Source organism: Erpetoichthys calabaricus, chromosome 4 (assembly GCF_900747795.2).
Source record: "Erpetoichthys calabaricus chromosome 4, fErpCal1.3, whole genome shotgun sequence".
Taxonomy (NCBI): domain Eukaryota; kingdom Metazoa; phylum Chordata; class Cladistia; order Polypteriformes; family Polypteridae; genus Erpetoichthys; species Erpetoichthys calabaricus.
Window position 1 is genome coordinate 243,918,436 of NC_041397.2, and position 15,555 is coordinate 243,933,990.

Genomic DNA, 15,555 nt, shown 5'->3' on the forward strand with positions numbered 1-15,555 from the left:
ATTGTAAACAGTTATTGGGGGCTAACGTCTTCCTTGTCATTCTACTTGATCGCAATAATTTTGCCTATTTGCTACGCAGATACTGCACCCCACTGCAGCATTATACGACTAAAGTCACCACGTATATCACAATTCATTGATTCGGTGCTGTATGCATCAGTTTCAATATCCTTGTCAACGTTTGATGGCCAGGTCACATTGTCATAACTATCTTATTATTAAATAATGCTTCAGTTTCAGTTTGTTCTAAAATGGACTTTACAGCCTTTCATTTACACCCCACTCATTATACTGATTTAAGGCCGATACCAATTTCATGTTGCATGATCAGCTGATTCCAATTTTTTTTTCTTTATCCCTTTAAAAAACATCTTACACTAAGCTCCTGCATAACCAGATGCATTGAAGCTTTATGTTCTATATTAAAGTGTTACTTTTGGTATTTTTAGAATTAAAACTATAGACAACAGGTGTTATAATACATACTTTAAAAAAATATGTACAAAATTATTTACCCATAATACATGGCATAAAAAGGAAAGAAAAACATTTTATAATTAAAAGCCATCATATTGATTATTTCTTTTTTAATGTACCTATCTGAAACAAGGTTTAAAGAATAGTAGTTTTCACCATTTCTCTAACCCAAAAAAAAAAACAATATAAAGTTGTTTATCAAGAAGAAACAAGACTAACATGCTTAACAGTTTTATAAGTAAAAGATGTGTTTTGCTGTTAAGCTAACGTGCCTTTTGTTTACTAAGCAGCAATTTCAAATTCTTCTTTATCATTTCTTTTTCTAATTAGAAATGTAAGCTGCTGCACTTCAAATAATCTCACTGTCCAAACTGAAACGGTGTCTGCTTTAAAGGACAAAATAAAAAAGTCTGAATTAAAGTACTTTTTCTTGGCATTTGTCTGAAAGCACAGGATGACTTCTCCAGTTCTGTTTTCTCAGTTTATTTCTTCACTTTCTTTGAAATAAAGGCTAAACTCTCTGGTAAAACAAACCTTAACTGCCCTTTGTTTACACTGCAAAAAGTTTGCAGCAAAAAGAGAGAGAGAGAGAGAGAGAGATCCAAGCTGGCTTAATTACCACAATACCTTGCATTAAGGAGCACTGCAACTAAATTACCGTAAAGCTTGAAAAAGCAGGTGTTTAAAAGATCGGTTTTGGTAATCAGCCAATCTACCAATCATTGATCGGGTCATTTTTAGTGGAAATCAGACAATTTAGATTGGTTGCCGATCAATTGGAACATCCATACTGATGAGTTACCTTACCAATACAAAACACACGGAAATATTCATGATTACAGCATTGTGTTATTTAATCCACTAGATGACAGCAAAATACTGTTCTAAGTGTTATTTCGGCTTAAAAATGTAAAGCAGACCATTAAATGTCACCCCGAGTCTGACTCATGGTTAACTGTAATTACATTGAATTCCAAGTCCAGGTCACTCTCTGGGTTAATGGAAAGGAGGTGAAATGTGAGCATTACCAGTCTAGTGAAAATATAGCGAATCCCCACTGTAACGTCAAATCACATGGAAAGCATATTTCTCCTTCATGATTAGAAGTAGAACAGCCTACTATCTGTCCATACATTTAACCAGCCAGAGATTTATCTATCCAATCACAGCTTCCCTAATCCAAATAACTGAACGTCCCATGAAAATGAAGTAATATGTTTTGCGATTATCAACACGATAAACTGGATAAGACATTCTAGGATTGAGTTTTTTTCCTTTCTTGTTGCATGCCTTGATACAACTAGGAGTGCTATACTGTCAAATGTTGGACTAGCAGAATTTTAGTTACACTTGCATAATATCCACATTTATTTTAATGTAAACTGTGGTGTGGCTAATATTATCTTACAAAATAGTCATTTTGTTACAACAATAAAGCTTCACTGTTCCTAAAATAAAGTTAAAGATTGTACATACTCTCTGTGCCCCAAACAAAATGATTCAATGTTGTATGGAGTCTTCAAAAAACTGATTCTTATTTTTTCATCTCTGTCTGCTGTTATAATATATTTATCAGATGGGTCTACTACCTAAAAGGACAAAGAGCAAACAAAATAAATACATATATTTATGTATATATAAGAGTACATTTGTAAAACACATTACAGTTTCTGCTACTTGACACAAGATTGTTACTCTTCTGTCTTAACAATCTTTGCACCAATATGACCAGCTATGCTTATCACTGTGTAAAATAAAGTGCAAGGTATGGCTAGTGTACTGTATTTCCAAAACTACAGTAAGTGAAGACAGTACAACCAGATAAGTGGAAATTAATGAGATGCAAAAGTATTGGAATAAAGTATCTGAATGAACAAATATAAGTAGCTATACCCTGTGCTCGATTTATGTGAAAATAATGACCCCATAAATCCATATATAAACAGGAAAGGCAGATGGGTGTATTAATGGAACAACACTGCAGTCCTTTATATTCCTATCACAAACTTTGCATTTCACGATTGTCTCTCACCTGTATTATTAAAGCATGTCATGAGTGAATGTAAAAATTAAACATGGAGCATATATCAAAAAGATAGTACCACAAGATGTTGCGGTAGATGCACTCTGTATCAGCTATCAACTAACAGATCAAGCCATCAAACACCAAAAATATGCACCTGTGCTTAAGATTATGCATCAAACATTATTAGCCTTTTCTCCTACAGAACAACTTCTAAAAAGGTGCCTCGAGAGAAAGGCATGTCAAATTCAAAGAGGTTACTGTAAATAAAACTTAAATTAAGACTTCTTATGCTAAAATCAATGTTTAAATTAAATAATTTTGTTTTGCTTGTGTGGGATGCATTGTATTTCCTGCAATAGCACCTTACAAACCAAGTGCTCCATAATATATTACTGAGTGAAGTTCTTTGTCAATCCTTCAGCTAAGACTCTCAGTAGTATCTTAAAATCATTATTCAGGAGTTTAAATTGTTCTATATGAGGCACACTGTACCAAGACATAATTTTTCATTGGAAAAAAAACAACTAATGCTTGGCAGTATGTTTGGGATATTTTTTTTCTTTAGCTTCAATGAATATTGTTAATAACAATAGACCTAAATTAGTTGAAAAAATGTTAATAAAAGTCTACTGGGTGGCCATCTGGGCCTGCATCTTTCCCATTTTGGAGTAAATTTATGGAATCCTACAATTCTGAATATGTCAGAAGTTTATTACGTTCTACTGCACTAGAATACTGTGTTGTGGTATTTGTACTTTATTGAAAAACTCCTTAGCATGCGTCTCATCTTCTTTACACTGAGAAGAATGTAATGACTTATAGCATTCCTTAAATGTATAAGTTGCCTCTTTATGCTCCCTGACGTTATTTTCAGTTGCACTGGTAATTTCTATTATTGCGCTGCATACTTCCTGCTTATAGATTTGTTTAGCTAAAATCTTATTAGCCTTCTTTCCATGTTCAAAATAATGATGCCTCAATTTAAAAATAAGTTGTTCACTTTCTCTTGTTGTCAAAAGATTCAAATCTGGGTGGTGAGCCAGTCTTTTCCTACAAAGTACCTCATTAAGAGATCTGGCATATTCAGGATCTACTCTGGAAGTCTCTGTAATCAGTTCAGGATGCCCTCCTTGTCTGCAGGTTATTTTTATGTTAGAGATATGAAATAATTTGCAGCCTTAAAACTACCTTCCCAATTTCCTAGAATGTTCCTGCAGAAACGTTTAGAGGTGCACTGGTCTCTAAAAATATATCAGTTTGTCTGGAAATTAATTCTATGACATCCTCATCTGCTAATGTCAGTGGGGTAAGACGCCAGTTGTAAGCCAAGTATGCAGGGCATAATGATGTAGGTTCCAAAATAAAAGGATTGTGGACATCAAATACAATAGCATTGCAATTACAAGATTTCATAGAGGGCAGAAAATTATTATCAACGAAGGAATAATCAATTCTTGAGCAACTATAATGTAGTGATGAAAAAAAGGAATACTCTGTTGAATTTGGATATAAAAATTTCCACGGGTCTGATAGAAGTAATAAACTCAAATTGTCTTTGCAGTGTTAGATGTTGCTGTAGTCGAGGACTTATCCAGTCCGGATTTAAAACACAATTAAAATCTCCAGCCATTATAATTTTATGAGTATTCATATTAGGAACTAATGCAAATACATTTTTATAAATTCTCTTTTGTCCTATTAGATGCATATATATCTGCCAGAATTACTTTAGAATCAAATGAGTTCCTCACCACCATGACACAGCACCCTTCAGGATCAAGTACTGAATCTGATACTAGGAAGGATTGTTTTATGGATTACAATTTCCATATCTCTAGTTTTCTTACTATAGCTAAATTGAAAGATTTGTCCAATGCAGTCTCTTATGTTGAAACTGTTCCTTACTTGTTAGTGAGTCTCCTATAAGAATATTGTCTTGGCCTTTAAGACTGTGAGATGGGAGAATACTTTTTGTTGTGTTTTTTTTTGTGAGACAAATAATGATTTTTAAAGCAAATACAAAAAGTATGGTACTTACCACTTTCAGCAACATAGAAAGATGTCCTAGTTTTAATTCTGCTTGCTTCTGAGGCTCAGTAATTGAGAAGGCATACACATCACCCGATTTATCTGCCACTAGAATCTGATCTTCGAAATGAGTTATTGTTAAAGAACAGCATCGACGAACCACTGACCTGTTTCAACAAATATTGCCTTTTTTTAAATATTTAAATACACAAATGTATCATAATTACAAATATATCTGATTCATAAAACACTAAGAATGCTTAAAATATATAGAAGTTCAATATGAATACAGCATAAAATTAAACATTGTCACATTATTCACTGTTCTTATTTAAACTGCAAGTAATTTGCCAAAAATATTCATATCTAGATAAGAGTACTTTTCAAGAAGATTGAGTAAACTTACATGTTTTTGGAGTTTTACACAGAATATGTGCATAACAATAATGTTTAGAAATCATAATTAAAACACACAAATTATTTGAAAGTCAAATTTAACATTTAATTGAACTAGGTGTATTCAAACCCATAAAGTAAACACTCATTTGCTTTAGTGATATGAAAAAATATAACAGCACATCTCCCCTCTAAAACATGCCATTTATTATGTCCTAACAATTTTTAATACAGTACAAGTATTAAACAACAGTTATTTTATGCATAAGGACAAAATTATTTCCCCATGCATATCATTCTTAAACCACTTAGACCAAAATAATTTACATCTAATATACAAGAACTAGTCATATGTGAATGAGCATGATCTTCTTGTTTTCAGTATTTGATTTTAAATATCTATATATATAATTCACTAAAGCAGCCGACCATGGCAGGCAAGACGCAAGACAGAGCCACGTCAGCCAACAATTCACTAAGCAGCCGTGCATGCCGATGATTTCCGCACACGTTCAGTCTCTCCCTGTGCATTCCCTGTGCAGCGAGCGAGCCAGAGAGAGAGAGAGACACACACACAGGCGTGCGAGAGAGAGAGAGAGAGAGACAGACACACACACTCAGGTGCGCGAGGGAGAGACACACACACTCAGGTGCGCGAGGGAGAGACACACACACTCAGGTGCGCAAGGGAGAGACACAGTCACACAGGCGCGCAAGAGAGGGGGGGCTGGACGCATACGCAGAGAAGGCAGTTAAAGAATGTACCGGACTTGATTTTGTTTTCACTTCTGTTTACAGCGATCGATTCGTAGCATGCATTGTTGCAATGTTACTTTACTTGGTGGTTTATTAAATTACGGATTTTTCAAATGTTTATTTTTTTCCCTGTGCTTAAAACTCACAAAACTCAGGCCTAAAATTTGTAGCCAGCCCAGCAAACATATTTAAAGACACAATGCAAGAGACAGCTACATATCTATTTAGCTGCTCTGTGCGATAGTTTGTCCAACACTTTTGCCATCTACCATGTTTTGTAATTTTATACCATTGCTATGCTTTACTTATACATCACCTACTGACACTCACAGTTTAAAATTTACTTCTATGTTAATACTGAAGTTTCATCATTATATAGTAATCCTGTGAAGTATCTTGTGATGCAAGCCAGAGGACTTGCAGAAAAAAAGAATATATTTTACAAAACTGAGTTAACTCCTGTAACCTCACAAACAATGTTAAGAAACACCAGTTTTTTTTTTGTAAACACAGGTAATGGTACCAGAGATTTTGTGTACACTGCACATACCAACTGACATGGCAAGAATAAGGGCAAGTTCTCTCAAAGCAAATATGATAAAGGATGAGAAAATTAGCAAGCCTAACAATTTATTTACCTGACACAAAGACACTGCCATGAAGGCTTGGTACTGAAAAGGAAGAGTCGTTTGTTATCATCTGTAAGGGCAAAATACTTTCCTGATGCAGAAAATGAAAAAGCTAAAATATCATTGCTTCCTTTTTCTTCTGTAAGTTCATCTTCCCTATTGAATGAAAACATTAATTATTGATTAATTTATATAATACAGAAGATTACAAACATTCATTAGCCATTACTTTTTGACATATGGGCTTAATAACACCTACCTTGCCCTGTGTCAATAACCTAGACTTTTCTGCAGTTTACTTAATTTCCAACAATTTCTACTTTTCCTGCAAAATATTTACTTTTGAAGTAATGTTAGAAGTTCTAGAAATCTCATCAGTTTATTGTACAAATTCACAGTGTATTAAAAGTCAATATTACATTTTCAAATATGTCAATGGTTAAGAAAGATCTGCGTAACTTCTTTAGTCATGTTCATTTATATTCGCAGAAGTTAGGACAAAGCATCAATTACTATCAGTCTTTAAGACAGGGAATAAAGAACCACATTGCTACACTGCAACTTCTTACTTTTTTCACCACCAGATATTAAGCCCATGCGGAAAGTCAAGAAACCAATATTTGCTAGTTCTTAAATTACAAAATTAAAGTATGGCTAAAGTTCAAGAACTGAAATAAATAATTGAGCTCACATTAGATTAACAAGGACTACTGGAGCCATGAGACCAAAAGAGTGTCTTTACATTGTATGAAAGACGTGTTTCAATGTTGAATGGGTTACTCTAAGCTGTATTCCAATAAATTTCTCTAACAACATCACATGTATGGAGCTGTTACCTCCTGCATGGGTTTTGGAGTGAATGCAATATGAAAAGCGTACAGGCATAGTTCTTAGTCACTATGATTGCATTGTTGAAATAGAAAGGGAAAACATCTGTTACAAATGTATTCATCACAAGCTAATATTCTCCAGACTCGGCAAATTAATACAGCAATTTCATAAAACTGTAGCACGTACTGTACAACGATGCAAGATTTAATCGTATTACGATGTAGCAGATTATACACATGGGGGTGCTGTTGCAAAATGAAAGCAACAACGTTTACTGTCATATATCACAATCATGTAATTCTGCAATGTGTACTATAGGTTATAATCAGTATTTCATGGGTCCTTACAATCACTGGTCAAATTACGAAAAACCTTCTGGACTGTGATTTTTTTAAAATGGTTTCCTACATAGACTAATAAAATGACTGCATGTGTAGGTTTCCTTGCAATTACAGAAGCATTAAGGCAAAAAGTAAAAGGTACAGTTCAGAAGGCAATGTTTTAACAAACTCAAAAACAATGGTGAATAGTCCTGACAGGAGCTAATACTATGTAATACCACCATTATTGATGTATATATACAGAGAGACATCACCTAAATTAACAAAAAGAAATCTGTCTAGACAACCAAAATTGTAACATTTAGAATTAACTAACAGATGCAATTCTGCTTCACTCTGAAAAACTATTAACACTGTTTACCAATGGTGATACCTGACAGGGCCCCAACCACCCAAATATGATGATTTTTAACTTTTTAAAATATGTGTGAAATTAGCTTTAACATATCATTGCTTTTGCAGATGCATATTACTGAAAATCTACCCTACATTAGTTTAAAGATTAAAATACACAAAATATAAAATCTGATAAAGTATATGAATTAAGATCAGTTGTTTGTTGAATTTTAGCCATGCATTTTCATTTTGTTTATTATTGTCTTGTGAGACTGGTATATTGCAGGACACACAAATAATATTCTATAACTTGGCAAGATGAAACTAGACTAGCCAGAATTTTGAAAGTTAATAACAATAGTTCAGATGGCGTCACTGACTTATTAAGAATGAAGGATGTAAATGATACCTTCAAAAAAAAAAAAAAAACAGCTTTGTTAACATGTACTTTACTTTATCACTATTATGGTCCTTATGTATTGCTGACAAGAACAAGGGGGGCACAAGAATATATAAACCCTGTGAATTGGAAAAAAACAGGAGTAAGAGACCCTTAACCTACAAGGAAGTTTTCACAATGTGTATAAACCAGAATGCTCTTGATATTAGTTCTGCCCATCCATTTTCCAGGGAGTTACCCTTTTCTGGGTCACAGGGTCAGTATCAACGGTCTACTAAACATATTTATACTCAACCTGACATATATCTAGTGTACTTTCAGTATCTATGCAGTGGCTTAATATTCATTTAGTGTATTTTTGACAGCATGACTGGAATGGATTTATGGTTACTTACATAAATACATGTCAATTTAAGCAATACTGTACACTATGTAGGATATGAAGCCTCACAAAGCAAAAAAGCTCTCGCTTATTTTATTCAATAATTACTTCTATTAGGAATTCATTTTAGTGAGTGTGGAATATTCTAAATACATAAATAATGGTGTTACTACACATTGTAACATATACACTTCCTGGCCACCTTATTAGGTACACCTTTTCAACTGCTTGTTAATGCAATTATCTAATCAGCCAATCACATGGCAGCAACTCAATGTATTTAGGCATGAAGACACTGACAAGTAAACCTGCTGAAGTTCAAACTGAGCATCAAAATGGGGAAGAAAGGCGATTTAAATGACTCTGAAAGTGGCATGGTTGTTGGTGCCAGACAGGATGGTCAGAGTATTTCAGAAACTGCTCATCTAAAGGCATTTTCACATAAAATCATCTCTAGGGTGTACATAGCATGGTCCAGAAAGGGGGGGAATATCCCGTGAGCAGCCAGAGGTCTGATAAGAATGGCCAGAGTGGTTTGAACTGATAGAAAGGCAATAGTAACTCAAATATTGTAACCACTTGTTACAACTAAGGTATGCAGAAGACCATATCTGGACACACAATGAGTTGAACTTTGAAGCAGATGGACTACAGCAGCAGTATACCAAACCAGGTGTCTCTCCTGTCAGCTAAGAACAGGCAGTTGAGGCTACAATTTGCACAGCTCACCAAAACTGGACAACAGAAGATTGGAAAAATGTTGCCTGGCCTGATGAGTCTATTTCTGCTGCAACACTTAGATGCTAGGGGCAGAATTTGTCATCAACAACATGAAAGCATGGATCCATCCTGCCTTGTAACAACAGTTCCAGCTGGTGGTGGTGTGGTGTAATGGTGTGGGAGATATTTTATTGGCACATTTTGGGCTCCTTCGTGCCAACTGAGCATGGATTAAATGCCACAGCCTACCTGAGTATTGTTGCTGACCATGTCAAACCCTTTATGACCGTAGTGTACCCATCTTCTGAAGCCTACTGCCAGCAGAATAAACGTGCCATGTCACAAAGCTCAAATAATTTCAAACTGGTTTCTTGAATATGGCAAAGAATTCACTGTACACAAATGGCCTCCACATTCACCAGATCTCAATCTAACAGAGCACCTTTTGGATGTGGTGGAAGAGGAGAGTCGCATCATAGATGTACAGCCGACAAATCTGCAGCAACTGCATGATGCTATTATGTCAATATGAACCACAATCCCTGAGGAAATGTTTCCAGCACATTGTTAAATCTATGCCATTTAAGAATTATGGCAGTGCTGAAGTCAAAATGGGGTCCAATATGGTAGTAGCAAGTTGTACCTAATAAAGTGGCCAGTGAGTGTTTATTTACAGTATATGGTAACATGCAAACATCTTAAGAAAAGCTGCCATTATGGCTTACAAAAGGTCAAATATAAGATATTCAGATTTAACTTCATAATTGTTTCTTGATTCTGAAAAATTAAGCACTCCTGCCAATCAAGAGAAGAAAATGAAATACTGAGAAGTACTGAACCTTTTTTAAAAAAATCTATATACATGTATTATGCACAGTAGAAAAAACAATAATGATAAAAATCTACCTTTCAGATTACTTTTGATGCTACATGAATATTAAAACAAAATCTGTGAATCATTTTTACATTTATCTATTATCCTTTCTTTGTTAGTCCCCTAAATGAGATAAAGATACACATTCAAGAACTAAAATAGTTGCTTCACAGGCTCATTTATTTGACAAGCGTTTCAAACGGTCTCTGTTATGTGTGTGAAGTAAAATCTCTTGCATTATAATGATAACTCATTTTAAATAATGATCTAAAACCAACTGACTATATTCAAGGCTGTTAAAACAAAAAAAAAATCACATCCTATTACTAAAAAGAACAATAAATTCACAATAACACTCACCCCTCCTTTTTGTTACCTGAAGGCTGCTTTTCTACAGTGCTACAATCAAACACAAAAGGCTTGATATCTTCTCTGCAAAATAAATTCAAACAATAATAAATACAGCAAATTCCAGCAAATGTAAATCTAATTCTAGCAGATACTGTCACAACGATTAAGGTGTTGGATCCTAGTGGTTTCTGAAATTATCCAACTGTTATCACAACAGTTCAGACACACTAAGTAACGAAATGTGTACAAAATGATTTTTAAAAAGATTCTGAACATTGAATAAACGAGAAGTAGGTATGTAAAGAATCTCTTAAAATTAACTCTTCTGGTATAGCACTGCATTTTCAGATATCTTGGATAATATTAAATGTTTCTCCACCGACATTCCCTGAAAACTCTTCAGCTATTCAAGTCTTTATATCCTTGAAAGGTCTGAAAAATATTTATCATTAACTTGGGTACTTTTAGTATATAAGTACCTTAACTTGTCCCTCTACTCATGATAATAAATTTGTACGTACTCTTTATAACTACTTGATAATAATCTCGATTGAATCATTTGCATTTTGTCTTAACTTCCAGATTTAGCCCCCTGCTGAAACCAAAACTGATAAAAACTTACTAGACGACTCAAATGAATACTACTCGGTGTTTAAGAAAAGTACTTGGAATTGAAAATAAAAATAATCGTTTAATCCACACAAGGATTCATCAAATGTAAAACACAAGATGAAAGCATGCGCTGAAATAACACTGTCACGACAACGTCAGGTGTATTTCAACTTGGGAAATAAATGGCTTATCACTCGCAATTTCACTAACCTGGATTCTTTAATATTGATGACTATGAAAGTTTTACCACAGATAAATACCCGAAACTCATTGCTTATTCCCATTAACGCCATGACCACTCTTAAAAGTGTGCATGACTCGACGACGTTTGATTGCGTCATCATTACGCGACTTAAATTAGAGTTGCCAATCAACTTACACGTTTTGTACTGTGGGAGGAAACCGAAGTGTCTGAAGATGAGTCCGGCAAGATGCTGGAAAAAATGTAGAAGCTGCATAGACTGACCGGGCCACAATTTTTTAACTCTTATCAAAGTTATAAGGAAACGTGTTTGGGACAGACGCCGTTTAATTCGTCATGATTGTTTGTAGCTTGACGTTCAGCCCAGCCGGTTAGATCGCGTGTTCTTTCAAATTTGGATAGAATTGTGAGCTCGAGAACCTGATTTCAACTAATGTGATGAAACTACCTGCGCTTAGGTGATTCAGGATCGAGTCACTCGCGCTTGCAGTTTACTTTCGCAGATATAATGTATTTAAGGTTTGTGATCGTCAGACTTACCTGAACAGTGAAGGGTTTTTGTTTTCATCTCCCTTTCCTGAACTGGCAAACAAATAAGCATGACAAATAAATTAGGTTTATACGTTTTAGAAGTAATGCATGGAAATCCACACCCGAACTCCTAATCCATTTTAAAAGACTTGATTTGCCTTGTACATACTACTTAGCTTTGGGCTGTAATTTACTCCCATACTGCATAAAAAATTCGACTGGTGAAAGGATAAATCCTTAGCCGGAACTACTGCAATTTTAAGGAGCTTTTACTATGCCATGTACTACTAAATAAAACTGTAATTCATACTAAGTTTAAATAGAATTACAGATCTACTAGCAAAGCTTCCCGTCTAAGCGAGCAATCAACGTAGTTTGCAGTGCAACATTTTCAACAGGAATGTATTTTGTCATGCATGTAGAAATTAAATGTATAACATTTTTCATTTTAACAGATAACACGTCACAAATATTAGCATTGCTTTTTCAAATCCTATACCAAAAGGCATATATCAGACACCACAACCAGATTTACACACATACAGACACTTGTATCAACTATTAAGATGGAAGACAGGGTATCTTTGGATAGCTGTTTCTCAGAATTTGTCCATAATGCTTGATAGATAGATAGATAGATTAGATAGATAGATAGATAGATAGATAGATAGATATTGTCTTTTGAGTGCCTGGCTCTTAAACTAATAACGGAATCAGGTCCTGTCTCACTCATTGTTCTCTATCGTCCCCCAAAATACAATGCATCCTTCTTATCCGATCTGATTGAACTTTTGACCCACCTAAGCTCTTACTCTCAGAGAATTATGCTTCTTGGTGATTTCAACATCCATATTGACACCCCCACATCTAAACTGAGAAATGAATTCCTGTCCTTACTGGACTGCTTTGACTTGACACAACATGTTGATTTTTCCACCCACTCTGGCGGTCATATATTGGATCTGATCTGCACTTCTGGACTATCTGTTGCCAACATTTACAGCACTGATTTGGGACTCTCTGACCAGAAAGCAGTATTTTTCACTGTCTCATTACCTATCCCACCTCTTACCTGTAAACGACACATTTCTTACAGAAACCTTAAAAATATCTGTCCCTCTATCCTTTCTGGATCCATTTCTGATCTTTTACTGTCTGCACCTATTCCACCAACACTAGATAGTTTTGTTGACCACTATAACACAGACCTTCATTCAGCATTAGATAAAACAGCTCCTTTAAAACATAAGGAGGTTTCCTTTAAACGCTCAGCTCCTTGGTATAACTCAGAATTGCAATCTATAAAAGCAGCTGGCCGACGCCTTGAGAGAATGTCACGTAAGACTGGCCTCACTGTGCACATCCAGGCTTTCTCTGACCACCAAAGAGCTTACAGAGAAGCACTAACTTCTGCCAAGAACACCCATTATGGCAGAATAATAGAAAGTGGCCATGATAACCCAAGGGTTTTGTTCTCTGTAGTTAATAAACTACTCGAACCCGCATCTGGTCCAACTACCTCTTCTACTGAAGTCTGTGAGGAATTCCTCCACTTTTTCCGTAACAAAATTAAGATCTAAATAATTCAACTAACATAAATATATCATCTGTTTATATCTCTCCCTGTTTTCCCACTCCATCCAGCTCCTTCTCTAAGTTCTCACCAGTCACTTCTGCGTTTGTTAATAACCTGCTTTGTAAGATGAGGCCGACTACTTGTGTACTGGACCCCATCCCCACCACACTACTTAAATCCTGCCTTCATGCCATAATCCCGACTGTTACAACAATAATAAACTCATCCCTTGACACTGGCTCTGTGCCGCTCACTTTTAAAATTGCTTCTGTAACCCGAACGTTAAAAAAGTCTGGTCTTGATGCTGACAATCTTAACAATTTCCAGCCTATTTCCCACTTACCTTTCCTGTCAAAAGTTCTTGAGCATGTTGTAGCTTCCCAACTCACCAATTACCTAACCTCTAATAATTTGATGGAACCCTTTCAGTCTGGTTTCAGGGTGTGGCACAGCTGTGAAACTGATCTGCTACGGGTAACCAATGATTTGCTTATGGCAGCAGACTCTGGACAAACTAGCATATTAATTCTGTTAGACCTCAGTGCAGCATTTGACATGGTCAGACACGACATCCTACTGTCCAGAATGGAGAACATGCTGGGTATCTCTGGCACTGCCCTCCAGTGGTTCAAGTCCTATCTGACTGATAGGCAAGAGTTTGTTAGTCTTGGCAACAGCAGATCCAACTCCGTGCCAGTCACACAAGGAGTTCCTCAGGGCTCTGGCCTCGGCCCTCCTCTCTTCTGTATTTACATGCTTCCCCTTGGCCATATTATTCGTAGCTATGGACTGGGTTATCATTTTTATGCAGATGATACCCAGCTCTACTTCAATGTTAAAAGTGGAACTTCATCAGAGCTTTCTCAGCTCACAACCTGCCTTAGTGAAATTAAAACCTGGATGGAGCAGAACTCTTTAAAATTAAACTGCAATAAAACTGAACTCCTGCAAATTGGGACTAAAATGCAATTTAATAAAATGAACTCCTTCCCAGTCTATCTTGGCAGTGATCTCATCAGACCTGCCTCTACTGTAAAAAATCTTGGTGTCATTTTTGATTCCTCCCTCACTTATTCCGCCCACATAAATCACATTAAGAAACTTTCTTACTTTCACCTCCATAACATATCCCGTGTTCGCTCCTTCCTCTCCTTCTCTAATGCTGAGAAACTTGTCCATGCTTTTATCACATCCCGCATCGATTATTGTAATTCCCTACTGGCAGGTGCCCCTTCTAATCTTCTATCACAGCTCCAGCTTATTCAAAACTCAGCTGCAAGAGTCCTTACTCGAACCAGCAGCAGCGAGCACATCACACCCATCCTGCTCCGCCTTCACTGGCTCCCTGTGTCCTACAGAATCGAATATAAAATCCTACTAATAACCTACAAAGCTTTAAATAACCTCGCACCAAACTACATCAGTGACCTCCTCCATCACTATGTGCCTGCCCGCCCACTAAGGTCCTCTGATTCTGGTAATCTTGTTGTGCCCCTCACTAATCTACACTCTCTGGAATGACCTTCCAAAATTAATCAGGTCAGCTGACTCCATGAATTTAGCTTTTAGCTCTATTTGACTTTATTACCCTTCTCTCAGTTTACTTCTCTGTCAAGATGCTCATGTAACCTGTATGTGTGTGCTAGACCATCAATTATGTTGTCTGTTTTTTTTCAGAATTTACTGTCTTAATCTTCTTTTTTATTTACCTGGTTTGTACAATGCTATATACTGTATATTCTGCCGTTCTTTATTATATTCTGTAAGTGCCTTGAGCATGGGAAAGGCGCTATATAAATAAAATGTATTATTATTATTATTATAGATAGATAGATAGATAGATAGATAGATAGATAGATAGATAGATAGATAGATAGATAGATAGATAGATAGATAGATAGATAGATACTTTATTAATCCCAAGGGGAAATTCACACTAAGAGGTCTTATATGAAAGGGTAGAGATGAGTTATGAAAAGAGCTGAGCCTTTTCAAAGCAAAAGGAGATTGAATGGTGACATATAATTGAAATGTTTAAAATTATGAAAGGAATTAGTACAGTGAATCCAGGTTATTAATTTAAAATG

The 15,555-nt window shown here is 35.7% G+C and overlaps 1 protein-coding gene across 1 annotated transcript in view; it reads right to left on the reverse strand.

Annotated features, from left to right (window-relative positions):
- Positions 1-11,524, reverse strand: part of wdr4 (WD repeat domain 4) — a 36,481-nt gene extending 24,957 nt beyond the window's left edge. The window contains exons 1-5 of the mRNA XM_028800520.2: positions 11,370-11,524; positions 10,557-10,628; positions 6,322-6,468; positions 4,542-4,698; positions 1,954-2,066 (exon numbers count right to left, since the gene is read on the reverse strand). Of these exons, the coding sequence (XP_028656353.1) occupies positions 1,954-2,066; positions 4,542-4,698; positions 6,322-6,468; positions 10,557-10,628; positions 11,370-11,503 (623 nt within the window). The 5' untranslated portion in view covers positions 11,504-11,524. The remainder of the gene's footprint in view (positions 1-1,953; positions 2,067-4,541; positions 4,699-6,321; positions 6,469-10,556; positions 10,629-11,369) is intronic.
- Positions 11,525-15,555: the final 4,031 nt, after the last annotated feature.